Source organism: Halictus rubicundus, chromosome 2 (genome assembly GCF_050948215.1).
Source record: "Halictus rubicundus isolate RS-2024b chromosome 2, iyHalRubi1_principal, whole genome shotgun sequence".
NCBI classification, from domain to species: domain Eukaryota; kingdom Metazoa; phylum Arthropoda; class Insecta; order Hymenoptera; family Halictidae; genus Halictus; species Halictus rubicundus.
In genome coordinates this window covers 2872254-2893732 of record NC_135150.1, presented here as the reverse complement: position 1 = coordinate 2893732, position 21479 = coordinate 2872254, and the positions used below count along the sequence as shown (strand labels likewise).

General features: G+C 35.6%; 1 protein-coding gene across 7 annotated transcripts in view; it reads right to left on the bottom strand.

Annotated features, from left to right (window-relative positions):
- Positions 1 to 21479, bottom strand: part of Sick (sickie) — a 504036-nt gene that overhangs the window by 108418 nt on the left and 374139 nt on the right. For all 7 annotated transcript variants that reach the window (XM_076804259.1, XM_076804253.1, XM_076804267.1 and 4 more), the window contains 5 exons: positions 4929 to 5285; positions 3572 to 3799; positions 2756 to 3170; positions 754 to 895; positions 484 to 510 (listed from right to left, as the gene is read on the bottom strand). In XM_076804259.1, coding sequence (XP_076660374.1) covers positions 484 to 510; positions 754 to 895; positions 2756 to 3170; positions 3572 to 3799; positions 4929 to 5285 — 1169 coding nt within the window. The remainder of the gene's footprint in view (positions 1 to 483; positions 511 to 753; positions 896 to 2755; positions 3171 to 3571; positions 3800 to 4928; positions 5286 to 21479) is intronic.

Genomic DNA, 21479 nt, shown 5'->3' with positions numbered 1-21479 from the left:
AGAAAAAATATGTAAGTGGCTCTCATAGATGTTTGAATGGACTTTTGAATATGCTGTTTGATTTTATAATAATACATGAAGATTTTTTAGACTAATTGTATGTCTAAGAAAACAAGTATCAAACACAAAATGAGGTCAAAATGCTCCCTTTCGTTGCGTCAAAGAAAGATGTAAGAAGACATGCGTTAGCGGAAGAAGCCAAGTAACAAATACAATGCTGCTTATACTACTAAGTGGAAAATGGAAAACGGATTGAATTGATGATGATTAAAATTCGCTATAGAGTCGAACGATACACGTGTAGAAACTCGATGATACACATAAATACAAATATAAATACACATGGACGTCTGTGTGTTTAAAGTGCGTATAACGATCACTCGTGTGTACATATAGGGCATACTACCCTAGATTTGTTTCGTTCAATACTTATGCATGAATATGCAGGCACGACGAATGTGTATTCTAGATTTTTTGCACTACCTTGGGAATGTCCTGTCCCGCAGGTGGCTAGAACGGTATCAAATGAACTGCGTTATTTCACCGTAAACGAGCTTGATCATTGTCGTAGAGTGGTTATAATTATAAAAAATCAGAAAAAGCTGTAAACTGATCGATTTAAACAATATGGTGAGACATTTGCATCCTCTAGTCATGCATCTATACATACAGACGTATGCAAATGACTTCTAAGGATTTCATAAAAGGTCGTGGAGACTAACATAAACAAAATAGACATTATTAACGGCGTACCTAATGGAATTGCTTCTGTTCAGCCTCGGCGGAGCTGGGGAGCCTGTGGAGTCCCTTTGATGCATTAATAAACGGGCATGAGTTAAGCTCGCTCGATGAGATCCCAATGATTCCACGCTATCGGCTTCGCACAGGCCCATTCCTGAAATTACAGAAATTAAGTATATACATACCTATCATGGAACGTGAGAATACTTCGCGATAAAGGAGTACCATAAAGATTGAGTAGTGGCTCCCTTTACCGTGAATGAGATTAACAATAACGATACTAAAAGCCGTACCCACTATTCAGTAAACGATCTGTTTTGTTTAGTAGAAAATTATGCTATATTAAAATTGAAATTACAAGCTAGAAACAGTATGTATACAGGGTGAGTCACCTAACGTTTGCACCTCAAATATCTTTGTTTCTAAAGATACGTAAAATATGGTAAGGACAAAGTTGAATGGTACAATGGGGCGGACACGATGCCATAAAAAAATTTTGTTTTTATGTCATTTTTTTAGAGATATCAAGGTCACCTTGACTTTTTTAAAAATGGAACCACCCTTTTTTAACGTCGGCACATTTTCAAACTTTAACAACGATTTACAACTATTAGGAAGTACATAAAAATATAATTGACTATATGAATATGTAGAGGAGAGTCCCCTCTATCACTTGACTCAAATTTGAACTTTCTCGCGTGTTTAGTTTTTGCGTAACACGTCATTTTTTATCAAAATCGTGCATTTTTACAAAAACCAATATTTTTCGAAATCGTTGCGCGATAGAGCAATTCTGCTTTCAGATTTGGTTTTAGAATGACAAAGTGTATAAGAATCACCCAACAGGTATTGCAAAAGAATTTTGGTGTTGGACAGTGTAATTAATAAGAATTTTGTGAATACATCTTGTAATTTTTAAACAGACATTTTGGAATATAGGAATACGATAGTATTTGGAATATATTTATGTGATTATAATTTATTCTACACATGATCGATTTTAATATTATTCAATCTATTGTTCATAAACATTGGTGCAGTAAGATGTACACCACGATTATCAATGTTTATTTAATTACTATTTGGTTACTATGCGACATTATTTAATTGGAAAACAATTCAGCATTTCATACGATACATTTATTTCATTAGATAGATCACTTGATGGTTATTATCTACTTGCAACTGATTGAATTTCTCCTAACTATTACAGTCAATTAAAATGCCTTACTTAGGAAGAGTATGAATAATACACAAACAAGGATTTTCTTTGATAGAACCAGAGTTGCAATCAAATGGATATTGACCTTCAAAATGTAGAGAACATTGGAGATTCCTAACAATGTTAATAGGGGACAGAGATTGTTCTGCAGATTAATTAAAAATCACTGGTTGCAGAATATTAATCCGGAGTGGCGTTTATATATATATTAATAACAAGTCTTCTGGGTCTTGCAATAAATGAGTTTGCCATTCGATCTTCTAACGAAGTAAACTGCAAGATAGCCTTTTGTTCTGCACAAACAACTTCAAATGTCTCTTTTTAAATGAGCTGTTAATTTATAAGTTACATTATGGGTCCAAAAAGTTCTATGAATTCTATGCCGATTTTATTTCGAGTAATTGTTACCATTTTGCACTGAAAATGGAAACGTTATGTAAAACTGATAACGACTAAAATCTTAATCTGTTGGTATAAAATTTGAACGACGGAAACACCATAATACAATGATATAATAGAAAAAAATAATATAGCCATCATAGGAAGAACCATAAATAGATAACGAGACCAAACCCCGTCGCCACTTACTGGACGTAAAACTCCGGCATAAAAAAAATATTCATTTCAAATATGCTCCGACAATCTCATGCGTCTCTGACGTCTCATTTGTTTTATATTTCTAATCAACTACCAACGTACATATTAGATTGTTCCGTGTAGTAAGTAAATGACTGTCTCATGTGTTCGGGTGTCGCTCAGCAAGTTTTAATAAGCAGGGTGCAAAGGAGATACCTTGGGAACGTCCACTTGGTGTATAGGTATTGCTGTGTCTCATCCAGGACGTAGTGTATGGGCTATTAGGAGTGTAATACCCCTGCAGATCAGGGGCTGCATAATTGCTGCACGTATCGCTGAGACTCCCATCCGATGGTTTCAGAACTCGCGGCGAGAAGGAAGCACTTGTTGGTCCGGCTCCGGATCCTCGTTCCCGATGATGAGCAGAGGCGAATAGCGCCGTGAATTCTGGGCTACCGGGCTTTGGCAGGCTTTGTGAACCAAGCATAAGTCGGTCCCGTACTGATTGGGAAAGTTGACTAGCACTGGGACCCGTGAGACTGTAACTCTTATAATGATGTCCTTGACTTGAAGTGGAGGAATTTGCCTGCAGTTCTGTGGTGCACGTTTGCGTTCCTCCGGATACTTTAACCTGAAACGACAAATCGAGACGCTTCAAAACTTATGCTCAACTGTAACTAGTACGTAGAAATTAATAAATGGTAATGAGTAGACTGCGGATCTTTAGACAAAATCGAAATTGTCTGCATCAATTATTGAGAGTAGGAACCAAATAAAAACTTCTTCCCTTTTTTAATCATTTAAAAAGTCCTCGGATTACGTTACGTAGCCCAAAAAGCTAATAAAAATTAATTACGAGCTTTTTTAATAAAATTCGCAAATATTCTAATACTTTGAGATTTAACACTTTCAGATTTAACGAAAATTATTGCCTATGTTAATTGAATTCTCTCGAGTATAAATCCAAATAGCTGTTAGATGATACGAAGAATGGGATCGCGTGATCAATGACGAATAAAAAAAAAGCTGTACCTTTGTTCTCGGAACAGCGCTAACTTGAGCAGTTCTCGTAGTATCTTTACTGCCATTTTGGACTCCGTTGGGGCTGGGACTGGTGCCAGCGCTATGTCTCTTAACGTATCCGAAACTCTGCGGCACTCCTCTAACTTTATTGCTGCTGCTAGTCGACGTCCCTGATGAAACTTTTTGAGGTTTTTCGCCGTTCGCATATTCGGCCATGGCCTGCTTCCGGTGTTTATCCTGAGAAAATATCGACACAGTTTATTACCCATACATAACAACCCATACATTGTACGTAAAAGCTGATAGATTACTTTATAAAAAACAGGGGAATAGTTTTACGAATATTTTCATTAACGAACACTGAATTTAATACGTACAATTGTAAAAAGATTGGTGAAATTCTGTTTGACTAACATAAAATGGAAAAGGCACTGCCAGATTTTTTCAGAAACGTAACATAATAAATATAATGCAATGACATGAATCTAAATGAAATACTAAATATTTAAGTATGTAAACGATACCATTAAGAATTTAAATGGCAACATTTTTAACTTTCTGTTTATTTCATCTACCCCAAATAATTTCTATTACTTTGTGTGCAGTTAGCTTGTACGTATTGTAGAGGGGAAAGTTTTTTCATCAAAAAAATTCTTAGGATTTCACTTATGGCTTTTTTAGGGTTACTTATAACATCACGTTCTCATGGTTCGACAAAACTGGTTATATGCTTGTTAAATTGTTAACATTATGTTAGATTGCAATATTGTCATTTTTATAAACTAGTGTTTGCAATTATTATCGTTATTATTCCATCGGGTATGGTGTTGGAACACTATGTTGGATTATTAGGGGCGATACACTTTAATGCATCATTGTGTGCTTTCTAAAATGTTCAGGTCGTTGTAGAAAATTTCGAAAAGTCTGAATCTTCAATAGATGATGATAAGATTCACAATTAAATTGCGGATTCTACGGACTTACGGCAAAAATGCGTAAATGAAATGCAAACCAAGAATGCCATTAGAAACAATGAATCAATAAAATCATTAAACGAAGGAATACATTTTCACTTAACTTTTGTTTTCAACAGTTGACGTAGAAACTTCTTATTTTTCATAAGTCCGAAACGGTTAATTATTACCATTACTTTGATTAATCAAATCTTTACGTCATTTGCGCTCAGTAATGTCACGTGTGCCAATTCAATAAAATATTGAAGACTGGTAAGAGTCAATTTCCATTAAAATGTGAAATATATAGAATTTTCCTTCCGAAAGATGAATTTCCCATTTGGAAAATCAATAATGTCCAGCATGGGGACAAGTCGCAAAAAGATAAAACTATGTATACAGAAAATGTTTACTTGGGATCGCCTGGAGGGACTAGGGCTCGGGGGTGCGCCATCCTTGTCTCTCTCCCGGTCCCTGGCAGCTCCAGCTTCGATATATTTTTTCCATTGTTGGCTGTTCGAACTACTGTTCGCCGAGCTGTTTGAGACCTGCTGTTGCTGCTGCTGCTGCTGCTGCTGCTGCTGCTGGTGTTTGAATGCCGAGTTGTCAGTCTGCTGAGAGCTGTCCGATTTCTTTACATGCGGATGATGGCCGCCGGGATGTCTGGAACTTACGACGCGGTACACAAGGCTGCTGCCCTGTTGTGCACCTTGGGGGGTGGCCGAACTACTGCCACCCCCCACAATCACGCCGCCACCACCCGGCACCCTCTGTTTATAACAAAAAAACCAGAACAACATTGAATTGCGTCCAAACATTTTACTCCCGTATGAAAATATATATTGCAGTGACCAACAATCTTTATAAACCAACCAAAACCAACAAAATCTTTGTAAACCAACCAACAAAATACCGTAATCTAATAATTTCGTTTGAGATTAAGCTTTCAAGAGATTTTTAAGCCTTCACTTGGTACAGCACAATTATTGAAAAGCCTATCATTAGCCTTCCGGTAGATAAAGTGTAAATAATTTCTTTGAGAAGTTAGAAGACAGTAACCAACGTGAAAAAAAGTTTTCTAAAAAAATTACAATTGGTTAGAATTGCGGAGAAAATTTTAGAGGTTCCTTTCTCCAAGTTTTTTTATGTGTCCCTGTATTTCACCTTTCATTTGATCAAATAAGCCGTCATCTCAAAAATTCTATTTACGTCTTTGTACTAAAGAACAATTTTAAAAGTTAAACAACAAATTTTAGCAAATCTAAATTTAATGATTAATTTAGTTACTTCAATCACCTCTTCTTCAGCTGAAATTATTTATTATTTTGTTTGAATAATGTAGGTACTTTAAATAAAGTATTATTTGATTTAAGCGTCAAATGAAAGTACATTTCTTGTGTTATTTGTAAAATACAAATAATAAAGTATTTAAAATAATTCATTATTTCAAGTATTTTATTATTTGTTATTTTATTTCAAATGAAATGCGCCCAACCCCGCGATATAATACGTCATCACTGAACTGCGGATCTTTATGCATAATAATAATTTACTACACATTTTACACACTGTTAATCTTCCCACTGCACACATATTTTACATTACACTCGCTCAATTTTGTCACAGATGCATAAAATCCGCAGTCCAGTGATTACATTTATCCCATTTCCACCCAAATTTTTCTTAGGACCTAGACATTGTGCTTATCGCATAAACGATATCGCTGTTATCGACGATGCGACCTGGGTCAAGGATTTCCGAAGGGCTCGATTTCACTATTATCGATTCTCGAACACGACGTTTACAGAAGTCAGAACCCCTGATGGTATGACTCACTAAACAGACGCCGCGCCAAGCTGGCGGCCACTCGAAGGGGCACAGAATCTGTTCTGGCTGCACCTATATAAAACTCTACTCTTGTTTCAATATTAGAACTATTTTCAGCGGTTCCATACGTTTAAATTGACAATTGTAGTGACCATAAAAATATATCTATGGGGAATTAGTCAATAAAAATCTGACCATGTATTCTTGTCATTTTTATCAAATATTTTAAAAGAGTAATTTCTAGTGCTCCATAGATCTAGTGTTAATATTTAGATGAAATATCAGGTGTATGCAAAAGTTTAATTTTTTTTTTTTCTATTTTCCTTTAGTTGTACACAAAATACGAGGTATATTGCCAGTCGATAATTATAAGTCATTACTCATGAACGATTAAAAAAGAATAGAACTTCTACATACATCAGGAACATTCCGTCAAAAATTAATATACGTGTAAAATCGTGAATTCTTGCATTCTAATACGAACAGCTTTTAATCAGCACTGTATCAATATTAGAACTACCGAGCACCGAACGCTGTTGGTATATATTGCTTTATAATGAAGTTTAGGTAGAAGTTTCTTATAACAATATTTTTATAATTTCAGACATTGTAAAAAAAGATATTTGGGGTAAGTAATTTTGAGTTTTTCGGTAGCTCTAATTTACTTGAAGCGTGTACCGGAGATACACAATAGAACACGTTATGGCCGTGTTTATTGTCTTCAAACGGTGTTCCTTTCGAAAGAAACGTGCGATTTTGATGAAATAGAAACTGTTTGGTCCAGACAGCAGATTCTTCCTCCATTTCTCCAATTCCGTTACCGTTCACCACGTAAGGTTACCGCGCATGACGTGACTCATGGGGGTAGAAACGATCTTTCAGGGGGTTTTACTGGATCGTAAACGTACGGTAAAAAGGCCATAAGCCAGACAAAAGATCCCCGCGGGTCAAGCTCGACATTATTTCTCGTTGCGCTTTAAAAGCGTGTTCGCGCCGATCGGGGCTGCCTCGTCAGTACTCCCTAAGCTAACGTGGACAGGAGCGAAACGCTCGAAGAACAACAAACATTCGACGACTTCTTTGCTTCGACCGACACCACTACCCATGAACATTTAAATAAACGAGGCCCTCTTTCCGAGTACGGCACGCAGCGTCGGCTGCGTCTTTCATTCTTTCTTCTCCTTCTAGTTAATTATCCGAAATACCGGCGTGGAAACACTCTTTTTTCCTTAATTAAATAAATATTATTCTACCAGGGCAGCTCGAGCGCGCCGGAAAGGCGCTCCGAACACCCGAATAATGTTAAAAACGGATTTAAGTGCACCAAAGATGTCTAGAGGAATAAGAAAGACCTTGTCCCAAAATCGGATCCCTTTGTTTCCTATGACATTCTCTTTATCCGTCCCTGGAAATGGTCAAATAATTTTGATTACACAGGCTGCAAAGAAACGTTTGGTCTTAACTGCCATAGGTGTATTCCACATCTTCGGATCGACGAAAGATCTGTAAAAAAGATCTGTATGGCAGCCAAGACCAAACATTTATTAACACCCTGCACAAAAGATCTCAGATTACTTGAATTTAGAACTGAAACAATTAGAACAAGCAGAAATGAGAAGCAGAAGTGACAAGAACATTATTTACAAGAAGTATCTATTTATTATTAACTTCATACATTCACCGTATAGCTGAAGATTATTTACAAAAAATACGAAGAAATACAGAATAAAACTTTTTCACGCGAGGTTTGATTTTTGTAAAAATTAAATTTGGAAATCCACTACGTACGTATGTATACACTACGAATACACTAGAATCCACTACGAACGATGTTTATATCGTACTTAAAAACTGCCCACTTCAAGGAAATGCACAAAGAAAATTTTAAATGAAGAAAACTAGTTTGTCAATTACAGAATTGCTAAAACTGAATACGGTTGTCACATGTGTAGCTGTAAAATATTTTGATTCTTCAAGTCTTGAGAAGCCTGCTTAATACAAGATATTCCTTGTGTTTTTCCTCGAACTCGGTTGCTTCGAAATGCTGTGTAAACACTGTTTACAACAGCAGTACGCATCATACATTGCTCGTGGAACCGAACCTTTTAGTTCGAATAGCATGTGTACGCAGTGGATTCTCAAACTTGATTTATTCAAAAATTAAGCTTTGGATGAAAATATTTTCTGGTATATTTTCTTCTTTGTTTTTGTATTTAAGCGGACAATATACAATAGAACGTTTAGACAATTTGGTGTGTACAGTGTTTTGTAGCACAATTTTAAGATATCGCTTTTGCTTTATGAGTTTCGTCTGTGAAAGAAAATGAGTAAATTGCACTAACCCCTAGAAAGAAGGGATAAGCAGTTGAATAAGGTTAAACTTCGCCATTGCCTGTCAAAAACGCTTAAAATCGCTTAACTTTACACACGTACAACTTTTGAACCAGTTTCCAAGTTTGAAACTTACAATTTTGGCATTTTCTTGTTAAAATCTAAAGGACTGTATAAAAAAGAGTTAAAAATTTTTGGTCCCCTGTAGTGAAGCACGGCGGTCAATAATAAATCCACTATCTCCAAAACGCACTCACCATTTTGTAAATCGCCGACTGGAAATATCCTGGCAGAACCACCAAATATTCTTGAGCGTTCGTCGAAACGAATGTAAAATTCCGCACACTAGCAAACTATGATATCGCACGGAGATTAAATTATACCATTTGTCCACGGACACTTCTCGTGTCTGTTCGATCGCGTGAAGTCGGTTATCACGACTCTTTTCCACGAATCACTTCGGCACCCACACCCACCACCGAATTCATCAGAACCGTTATCGCTTATTATTTTCCCTCTCAGCCTACTCTAAATAATTGTTCGCACTTTACCGAAAGCGCGTTAGCGACCAATAGTTAATTTCGCAATAATTTAATTGGCGTGAGCAAGTGTCCTTGATCGTCGAAACAGGGAAAGTTCAACGGCACACGTGTTTTCGGGTTTCGCCGGATCGATAACGACGAAATACCTGTGTGAGCCTCGAATGCGTCATTGCACGGGATAATTAAGGGTTAGCCCTCGTGCAGAACCACCCCTGTTACTCTCAACAGCGGCTGCAATTTAACTGGTCTGTCTGTTTGTTTCTGACACTGCTCGATCCGATTTTCAAACTGCCCTCCGCATTCATTGAATCGGAGCAAATACATTATCAACTTATTCTTCTTCGAATGTGAAATGAAATGTTCATTAACGATACACGTAGAAAGCAAATAATCATTCTGTACGGTTATATGAATAATTACGACTGAATGTTTTCGTCCAAATAACTGTAAACGATCGAGACGTTTATGGTAATAATCGTGACCGTCTCCATAATGAATTGGACATCGATATTTCAACGATAAAAAGCGTCACTAGTGTTCCTTTTCGTGCAGTCTAACCTCCGCAGTATAAGCAGTTTTTTAATCTTTTATACACACAGAAAGAAATAAAGAAAATTAGCATATCACGGCACGAAAACAGATTACAAGAAACACGTTTCACCGCAATCGTTATTAATCCTGTTTCTTTAAATAAGTTTTAACATTGACTTTAAAAGCAGCAGAACAGTTTCCGACGAGAATTCATTAAAATTATTTCAATGAAATCTAATTGAAAAATATCTTCAATGACTTTTTCCAATCAAATAATATTTCCTTACTTTGTTCACTCATTTGATATTTTTTAATTGCAAGTTATTAATACAGTGGATCCCAAAAAGTATTTGAACACGATATTAAAACTGTGATAAGTTCGTTAAAAAAAAATAGAACAATATACCTGCACTCGTTTTCAAGCTTGAAGCCTCTACTTTTGCCATCGATTTGCCATTTTTGCTAGACACAGCGATTAGGGAACTGAAGACGTTTTTGTGGTGAAAAATCTAACCGATAGAAACGTCCGTGAAAACATTGAAAATTTTTCTGATGACTGAAATCACTATAAATTCAAAGATAGAAGCTTAAAACTTGATCTGTGATTTTGATTAGTCGATTTATTGAGTTTTCAATGAAAGATGTATACGGCCTTACACATCCGAGCTTTTTGTTTTCTTTTGTTTTGTTTTTTTCCATGTTTTTGAAAGCTTAAGTGAACTCGTTCCTCAGTATTGTTCTCTAAAACAGTGAAAAGAGATCGTACAACAACTCTTCAGAGGTCTTTGCAAAGGGGAGGCTTCAATCTTTACATATGGATTCAGTCACGGAAAAAATTTTCCAATATTTTCACAGAGGTTTATCTTTTAGGGAAAATGGGTCTTCTGTTTCCCAGCCGAAAATATTTTCGAAAGGAGAAGCTTCAAGCTTTAAAACGAGCCCAAATTTATTTCTATACTATTGTTTTTTACGGAATTGTCAGAAGTTAAATTTCCAAAATCAGAAATTTAGAATACAATTACCTTTTGTAATCCACTGTAAATTTTCATTTCTGCACGAATATCGGAATCAAATACTGTTTAATCGCTCTAATAATTATCGAACGATGAAAGTGCTTTTATATACGATGCGTAAAGAGGATTTAGTTGCGTCCGTTCCATTGATTACTTGTTGCCAGGGGGTAGTAACAATGTGAGAGATCAATCTGTAGCGCCGCAAGACACCATAAATATCTCCTGAGGAGAGTGCAATATCTACCCCAAGAAAGAATGGGGTGGAATTGCTTTTCACGAGATTAGATGACGACGCGGCAAGGTTTCCTTGAACATGTGTCCGGCACTATTTCACCGAAAAAGGATCGCGGCCAAGGGAAACGCCGCGCGGCCTCAGCATGAAAACGCAGTTTCTACTCCGAAGAAATTAGAGGATGGTTTTCCGCCAACGTGAATATCACCACCGCCACAACCACCACCGCCGTCGTCGACATCCTGGCAAAACCTCCGGCAAACGTCACGTTTTCACGAGCCGGACGAACGTTAACTGCCGACTGCGAGGGTCGACGATCCATTGCTCGCCGGCCGGGCCCTCCCCACTTTGTACCACGATACTGCTTACTAACGCCCGGTTAGCGAATACTCCACCGATTGTACAGCCCATCACAAAAAATACCTCGGACCAGGGTCTACGAGCCCATAGCTGTTGTAATCGCAATGAATGAACTTAAAATATTTTTAGGTCATTATTTATGGTAGCTACCCCTTAGCGATTTTGTCGAGTTTAAAATACGTATGCTGTCGCGATTACTGTTTTCACTCTCGGACGATGGACCATTCTCAACTATACAATTGACGATGTTCAGGACTGTTCAATGCTTTATTTATCAATTTTTTTTTTTGTAGACACGTTAGTTCGTCTATTGTTTCTAACGCGACAACTGTTAGTTTAATGTAATCGACAGAAATTGAATAATTAAATCATTTTTATATTCCGAGTCCAAATAGACCCAGGCCTCGCAGGATTAAACAAATTTTGTCTATAGGGGAATTGTTCCAATAATCAGCCATCTTAAGGGTTGTTATTATTAATATAACAACCCTTAAGATGGCTTATTATAAATAGTTGTTACTATTAAGTGTTTGATACTGTGGGGACATTAGGCTACACATTGGAAGTGAAAAATACTTTGATCATTGTGCTCATTCAAATGTATAATATAATTTGTTAGTAGATATTTATTTCCTTGTAATTTCTTTTCAGGAAGGTTGACTATTAAGTAGAGGCAGAAATAAGGTACGTTCATCCTGCACGTTATCACTGCTTGACTTTCATTTCCGAGTTATAGGCAACAATATTTCTTAAATTGATTTTACGTTTGAGTTAGTCTTGGAGTAAGGGGATGCATACCGTTGAACGGTTGAATTCAACAATTTCTTTATATATAAAAGTTTGTTGGTATAATATTTAAGTGGTGTTTTCTGAAAAATTAAGCTAAGTATCTTAAACTGGAAAGGCAGTCATTTTCCCAAAGCCATTTCTGTAGAACACCCTTTATGGTACCAGGTAAGTATATCTCTGGAAGGTTTTATGTAGTACACTTATTTCAATTTTATGTTAAACTAGAGAAAGTAAGTGATTTCTTGTCCGAACCGATTTTGAAGAAATCAATTTTTAACAGCTATTTGAACTCAAATATACATGTAATTCTTTATATACATTTTTTGGGTTAGATTTTGACGACGTTTGGGTTAAGTTTCGACTCTAACTCCATTTCATAACTAAAAATGATGTATTATGAAGTAAAAGCATAAATGAAGATATGGTTCTCCGGCACTCGCAGCCTCGTATATCTAACTCTTTGTACGAACGTACCAGAAACATTAAAAATATCGTGTATAATATCAAATACATTTTTCTCACAATAATATAATATGCAGTATAATAACGTAACATATATAAGCAAAAGTAATTTAAAATAAGGACTCTGACAACACATTTCGCAGAAATTGATTTATGTGAAAATATAATTACTATCTAATTTTAATTATAAGTAATAATTATATGTGACCAACTAGTAAATCTTTTTGTTATCAATAACTATGCTATTTCCTAACATTTTGACTGAAAAACTTGAAATATAAAGGTATTAGTTACATTCTCATGCCTCATAAAATTATGAATTTTCGTTCCATAATTATTTCCGAAAAATTCGGAAACATAGAAAATGGTGCGACGGTTATTACTTTGAGGAAGCAATAGATTTTGTTTAGAGTTCGTTTAAGTTAAAATACACGAACCAAATCATTAACGCACTATTTTTTTTTTTACGAAATTATCATAGTTCAAATATTGAAAATATTTCGAGAATCGGACAATTTATTTGTTTGCTAACGATTGCGCAGAATATGTAAAATTAAGGACATCGAAGATATAATATAAAAGGGTATATTTACAACAAATTTTCATCACACAAGCGAATGTAAATACAGAAGATTAGAGTTTTTCAACAATTCTCAAGTTTTTTAATTTCCACAAAACTTGTAATTTAACGAAAATGTGCTAATAATATGGAATAAATCAAATAAAAACACATCATTTTGCAGATGTAAGCATAAAAAAAAATACATTACTTATTAACGTATACTTTAATTTGTCAAGTAAATAGTTTGTTAACAGTGAAAGAATAAAGCTAATGAGTAGACTGCGGATTTTATGCATTTATGACAAAATTAGGTGAAATACGATAATGTAAAAATAGCAGAAAAATTGAAAAATTGCTATCATATTATTTTCCAGTGGAAAAGGAAATAAATTTTCATTGAACTATTTTTGTTACAATTGACATAGAATATTTTTATTTCACACAAAGATCCGATTAATAACTAACGCAGTCACTTGATTTTCAAAAGGAACAATGAGAAAAGAAGAAAATGCTGTACGGGTTATAGGCATTCCTTTTGTTTTCAACTTGCGTTCATTGATCACGAGTAGAGCTCAGAAAGTAATGTTACTTGAAAGCTTGGCGAATCAGTCAGAAATTTCTAATCGGAAGCACTTAGATAGAAGATTATTTCAAGCTGCTTATCGGTTAAAGATGGAACTAATTTTCCGGAAGAAGACTGGTCGAAGCGTAAAATTTCTTCTCAACTTGATTTTATCGGAAAGGAAGGAAGTAAGGTGATGGATATTGATCTTTCGTTTAAGTATTCTGCATGAAAGAAAGAATTTCACAGCCATTATATATTACTCAGAGAACTTGTTGAAACGTTGAATGTTGTAAGGCTAAGGGACCCTATTACTGTGTGGGTACCAATTACTGTGCCTATATCAATTATACTTATTTTTAAAGCATAATAAATATTGAAAAGGAGATATATTAGGGGAACCTATAAGTAATCAATTATTTTGAAATCTAAAACAAACTTTGTAGTAAATTCAAGTTTTTATTTCTTAATTTATTATATAATCTCCATCATTATCAAGGACAGTTTGCCATCTTTCCTGCAAATTTTCACTCCTCCTCTTATATAAATCGAGGGTTCGTGAAGCAAAATATGACTCAAGGTGCCTCCTTACATCTTCTACAGAAGTGAATGTTGTATTTCTTAAATAATGCTCCAGAGATCTGAAAGGATGATAGTCAGAGGGAGCAATATCCGGTGAGTACGGGGGTGGGATAAAACTTCCCATTGGAATTCTTTGATTTTTTCCTGAGTGAGTTTCGCTGTATGGGGCCGAGCATTGTCAATTTGCAGTATTACACCTTTTCTGTGCACTAAAGATGCTCTCTTTTTCAATAGTTCCGAATACAGCCGTTGTAATTGCTGACAATACAACTCAGCAGTAACTGTTTCTCCAGGTTTCAACAACTTAGAGTGAATTATGCTACGACAGTCCCACCAAATGCACAGTAACATCTTTCTAAGTGATAAGCTAGGATTAGGGGTTGATATTGCGGTTTGATTTCCAGAAAGCCATTGCTTGGGACGCTTTATGTTATCATACAGAATCCATTTTTCATCTCCGGTAACGATTCTGCTAAGAAATGGATCTCTACGAAATCTGGATAGCAATGAAATGCAAATTGATCGACGAATATTCTTGTTGGTCTCAGATAATTAATGCGGTACCCATATTCCTTGCCTATATGCCTTTCCCATTTCGTGTAGGTGCCCTTGTATAGTTGACCATGTGGACCCAAGGCTTCTCGATCATTCTTGTATACTTAATTTTGGAGGCTTTAATTTAAAAGTATACTTAATTTTGTCTTCGAGGCCTGTCAGAGAGATCATAATCACCAGCAGCAAACCTTCTGAACCAACGTTGACACTTATTGACCTTCAATACATCTCCATAAACATCGCAAATGTCCTTTGTTGTTTCTTTGTTGCATTAAATCCTGCATGAAAATGAAAAAGTATGCAATGACGAATATGATCCTCGGAAGGTACAGAAGCCGCCATTTTATTACAGGGTTGTAAAAAAAATTATACTTTTTAGAATATTTTGAATACAGGCTGCTTTACCGAAAACTAAAAGAATACGTGTTTCCTCTTCAACGATCGGTACAGAACTAAAGGAAAAACAAATTCTTTGCAAATAATTGATTACTTATGAGTACTGATTTTAATGAAAAATGTTTAATATCTCTTTTTTAATACTCATTATGCTTTACAAAAAAGTATAATTAATATAGGCACAGTAATCGGTATCCCCACAGTAATTAGGTGCTTTTAACCTATAACAGGGTATTTGTAGAAAGTACATTATACAAATTAATGTAACTTGACATTGTTCATCATATTTCTTTTTTCTGAATGTATCATAAAATGTTAAGTGAAACGAAATAAATATTTTGAAATCACTAAATCATCAGTAAGTTGCAATTGCAGTAAAAAATGAAATGTTACTCTTTAAATGTTATTCAGAATATATGGTACATATAACGTTTTATCTTGAGTTAAAAATTGAGTAGCGTTTCGGTAGTTTTAATTTTAAACTGATGAAGAATAATATTTATTTATTATAGAATATAAGAGGGGTTCAGCTAACGATATATCATTATATGTATTAATTTCTGATATAATTTACATATTGTTTAAAATACTTGGATAATTTTAGACAATGAAATGTTAGGACTAATAGCCCGTTCAAAACGATCGTTATCAGAGCCATTAGGCTGTGCTGATTGTCAGCCAAAGTGGAGAATTATCTGTTTGCCGTCGAAGACATGGATTTCATCGTATTTGAGTGAAAATTACTTTTCGTTAGTGGCGATTATAGTTTGAGTAACGAGCAGAAATTGTTTCTTCGTGGTTGATACTGTTGTGCAAATACCTCAGACAAATTGTGTGCCATCCTTCACGAATACTTTAGCAGGAAAAAGGGGCAATACTTTAAAAAACAGCAGAATGCATGTCGTTAAGTTATTATCAAATTGTCTAGTACAATTTTATGTAAAAAGGGAATCAATTATCATGCATTTATTAAATATTAATTGTTGGAACAAGTGGAAACAACAACAACAAATATCATCGTTCGAATTACCAATTCCTCCAAGTTGAATCTGAGATTTCGAAATGTATGTGTGTACAATAAAATGTACAGAATAGGAAAATTTTGGCAATAACTATGCTTGTGATTCTGCATTTTTAAAATCTTTTTAAATTAGAGGTAATTACAGTGACAAATTTTTGACATTTAAATTATGACAATTTCCTAAAAACAAATAGTGCAAGCATAAGCCTGGACTCGTGTTAAAGCTTGCAGCCTCTACTTTGGCAAAGCAGTGTCAATTTTCTGGTAAAATATTTTTACATGATACAGCAGGTGGGAAACTGACGACCATTCTCGATTTCCATTTTCGAAGAATTCGAAATACCTGACACCCCGAATTTAAAATACAGTAGGTAACACTGTGAAATATTGCATGAGAGAATGAGTAAAAAGAAAAGATTACAATTATTTTCACAGGATATTTCCTTTTTGAGTGAATAGATTTTAAACATTTGTTTCGTATGCATGTTATTGAACAAGAGTGAAGCAACGTATTTTACAGAAAACGTAATTCTCTTATGGGAAGCCTCATCATACAGGCTCATTTATTAAAAACGTCTGATTACGAATAAAATTGCTCGAATTTGAAATGTAAAACGAAAATGGGTAAACACTATAGAGGGATTTTTAGCGCAATTTTTGAGAAGCCTACACGGATTAACCCGTGGTCAACGAATGCCGGGTCACTTTCACTCCGCGATGTTACAGAAACCAGCTCTAATATAAATGATAAAATATGTGCTCGAAAATGGTAAGAATGATGCATAATTTAAAAAAAAATCAACTCCGTTATCAGTCCCTTGTGTTTCGAGGGTAAAATAAAATTCGAGTTCGAAGAGGTTGATGAATAGACAAACGACAACCCGTTGCAAGTAAGGTAAAGGCACCAGTAGTTGACCATTTTATAGAAAAACATAAAAAATAAGGTTTTTATGAGCTGTGCACTTTTGATGAAAGTGAATCTCGGATGCCATGCTATCTGTTGTTTAAATTTCAAAAGAATTGCATGCGAAGTGAAGTATGCATAGTAATAACGGACGTTTGAATTCATTAAGGTTAGTAATATGCTGATATATCTCTATTTCCTTAACGTTTCTGTTAAGAAAAGCTGTACGGTTCAGGTAAAGAAATCTACACGTTGTGAACTTTTCGCGACCGAATTATTTGCTGTTTATATTCTCACAGAGTTTTATAAGTGATAAATGCATTGTTTTTGTTATTCTAAGCTGAAAAACAATAGTTTATTAGGTGGTCAAATATTGAATATTGTTTTTGAACAATTTTTAGAAGTTGACAGGCGTGATCAATTACTAACGTGACTCATTTAAATTTGTTTACGACTTATAATGTATCCATTTTACATCTACGATTGTTAAGAGTACAAAATATAATTATAAATTTTGTAGCATGCTGTGTTTTAGAGGATGACCACATGGTCAACTATTGATTGCATTCACGGTCAAGTATTGATCAGTGTCTTTCAAGACAGCTATGTGCGTGACATTATAAATACCAACGGAAAATTAAAATGCATTTATTTAATTATTTATTTCAGAAGTCATTTCATTACTTATCGAGAGATGCCTCCTATCAAGGGCTCCTTTAGAAATTATTCTGAAGAGACGATGAAATTTTTTTTTTGGAAAAATTCTTCGTGTAACTAAAACAAAAGCGACTATTTCATCCATGGAAATGTACGGGCGATTATGGAAGTGGCCAGACAAGCCTGATGTGCTGGACTACGAGTGGAAGGCTGTACTTTCTCATATCAATGAGCCCACGAAATCGAGCAGAACTCGCAACGTCTACTCTGTTCCTGAATTGAACTTTTTATGGAATTGATTTATTTTATTTCTTATTTTATTCTTTAATTGTAAATTGTGCTAGTAATTGTTGAAACTAAATGATACTAAAATGATTCCCAACATTATTCGTTTAACCCTCTTTCTAGTATAAGTGGTCAACTACTAACGAAGAGAAGGTCAATTACTAGATTTTTCATGTTTAAGAGTGGTCAACTTCTGAAGCAATTACAGAATTTTTAAATATGTTTCTTCAATTTGTATAAGTAAACTTTTTTTAAAAAGTGGCATTGTTACATAATCTAGAAGACTTAAAGAGTGTCTTCAGGCATCCACTGTCGCTATTTGATGACAGAGCAAGCGGTTACTGTTGTTCGCGTGAAAAACTTCTCTTAACTGGTCAACTACTGATACCTTTACCTTACGTGCCCTTTGATTCGTATATTCTGCTGCGCGGCGCGCAACGAAATGAAAAATGAGCTTCCTGTTTACCTTACTGAAAGGAACGCGAAATAATTCTTCTAATTAGAAAGACAACGAGTAGAAGAATGAGAATGGGGAGCTCCGCGTGATTCACAATCAGCCAGCACGTGCGTATTATCAGCGAAAAAACAGAGGAGAAGCGAAACTGCCCCGGAGCGAGGAAGGCCGTTTCTCCGTGTCTATAGCTAGACTCCAGTCGCGGTAACTGTATGCCCGCGTGCTGAACGAAGACGGTCAAAGAGCGCAGCGAGAGATGGGGAGGGAAAGAGAACGGTTATTATTTCACCCGGCAGATATCGATTCCATTCGACGACCTGCCGTGACCCGCCTGCATAACTCACGGCGACGTGTACGCTAATCTTTCTCCTCTTTCTTCCCGAACCGAGCAAAACGCGTGCATCCGTCTTCGTTCCACGGCGACGATGCACCAGGGACTCTTCGCGCGCGTCTCGTCGCGATCGTGCTTTGAAATGCGACTTTTTTTTTCTGGCAGAAAACGAGAGGTCTCTAATCTTAGTAATCCACAGTCCTGGAGGTTGCTAATAGCGAATATTACGGCAAAAGTACAAAGAAGAGGCGGATTTCATATTGACCGAGAGTTACAATTGCTTTATCTAGATTCCAGTTGTCTAGAAGTCTGCGGATTTCATGCATTTATGGCAGAAACGAGTTGGCACAATTTAAAACTGTAGAAAAGTTGGACGTATTTAACAATTTCCTCGACTCATTAAGATAATTAATCCTCCTTATGCTATGTCATTCGTGACCCGTAGCGATGGGGATAAGCTCGAGCACGACCCTCAATATGTACAGTTTTATTTCGATATAAGACAACGCTGTTTATTTCGAAATAAGAAATTGCAATCCCCTATCGCTGAAGGATTGTATCGCTGTTCGGCCGACCGATTTACAGTTCGCTGCTACATTCGAAATACGACGAAAGGCGGTACCGAGCCATCGTCCTATATCGAAATAAAACTGTATTGGTGAAATATCGGTGTGAGTCAGAAATGGCTCCAGCATAGGCCTAGAAATCGCAAGGAATCCGAGGGTTAAAGCAAGAAAGGAGCTTCAGTATGTCTACTGTTTCATGCAATTCGAGCTGAAAATTTTTATTTTGCATTAAGACCCGCAGACTAGAAATGACCGATTTCAGAATGCAAATATGCGGTTATTGTAAATATAGAATGTTATTATACTATATCATTCGAACGTACAAAGCTAATCTTTCGAATCCTATCTTCAGTGTTTATTCACACATTCTGCTTTACTTTTAAATAAACATACATTTCTTTTAAAGAAACATGTATTTCAACGTTTTACCGAGTATTTGAAACATTCTATTTCACTTTGAGATTTTGTCTTGAAACCAGTAATACGTTTGGATTTCGAAGCTTCAGTGGGTTATTGTTTCACAGAAATAGATATACAGTGACTCAAACAATTGATCAAATGTTCGAACAAAACGAAAACAAGTCACAGTACACCTTTCTCAGAATCTTGCTTATGACTGTGGATATATATGTACGAAAAATGTAAACATTGCGTCGGTACTTCACGACATTTTAAGCCCTGTAATCGTACAAAGCGGACATGTATTACGAATTTGTATATTCTATACATTATTTGATCAATTATTTGTGTTAAGTTCAATTGTGAAAAAGTCTTATATTTTTGGCATTCCTTAGCACAAATATAATTACTGGTGACTCATAACGTTATATTTAAACATTCGAGAATACGTTTGTGATGAAATAATTAATACAAAAAATATTTTTAGTCATATTTCATAATGAGACCAATAAAAGCAAGTAAAATATCAGAAATTAAAAAACTATTAATATCTGGGCTTTCTCATCGCGAGATTTCTAAGAAGGTACTGTGCTCTGTTGGTACTGTATCTTCAGTACGTAAAACTTCAAAAGAAAACATACTAAAAGATAAAGCAGGACGAAAATCAAAGTTATCCACTACCACAAAACGATTAATCATACGATCAATCTGTAATGGTAGCGTTGATAATGCTGTACAGATGCAAAAAAAAAATAGTCAGACACCATAATATTAACGTAAGCGCTGAAACAGCGCGTAATGCACTGCGAGAAGTGAATTTAAGAGGACGTGCAGAAATAAAGAAACCTCTTCTTACAAAGCGGCACAAGAAGCTTCGACTGCAGTTTGCCGAGAGATATAAAAATTATACGGATCTCGATTGGGCACGAGTAATATGATCAGACGAGACGAAAATTAATCGTTTGGGTGCGATGGACGCGAATGGACATGGCGAGGAAATAAAGAATAAGTACGGTCGCATCACGTTCATTCAACACTGAAATTTGGAGGAGGCCATATCATGGTTTGGGGTTGTATGACCAGTGAGGGCATCGGATGCGTTGAAAAAATTGAAGGTCGAATGACTGCAACATCATACACATCCACCCTGCAGAAAAGTTTAATTGGAAGTTTGGCAAAATGGAATAAGAACGCAGAAGAAGTCATTTTTCAGCACGATAACGACCCTAAACACAAGGCAAATATTACCAAAGAATGGTTAACAGCTCATGGTTTTACTGTTTTAGATTGGCCCCCGCAGTCTCCCGATCTGAACCCAATAGAACACCTATGGGGTTTCCTAAAAAAAAAAACAGTTGCCAACTTCGATCACAATTCAAGAAGTATTATTGAATTATGGTCAGAAGTTAAAACCGCTTGGGAAAATATTAAGGCTGAACAGTGTAAAAGTTTAGTAGATAGTATGCCTAGACGCATAGAGAAGCCGTACTGAAAGCGAAAGGAGGGTATACGAAGTACTAATATTTCATTTTTTCAAACTCAAAAATTTGATCATTACATAATTTGTTAATTTCATTTAATTTTGTTTAAAAAGTGTAACATA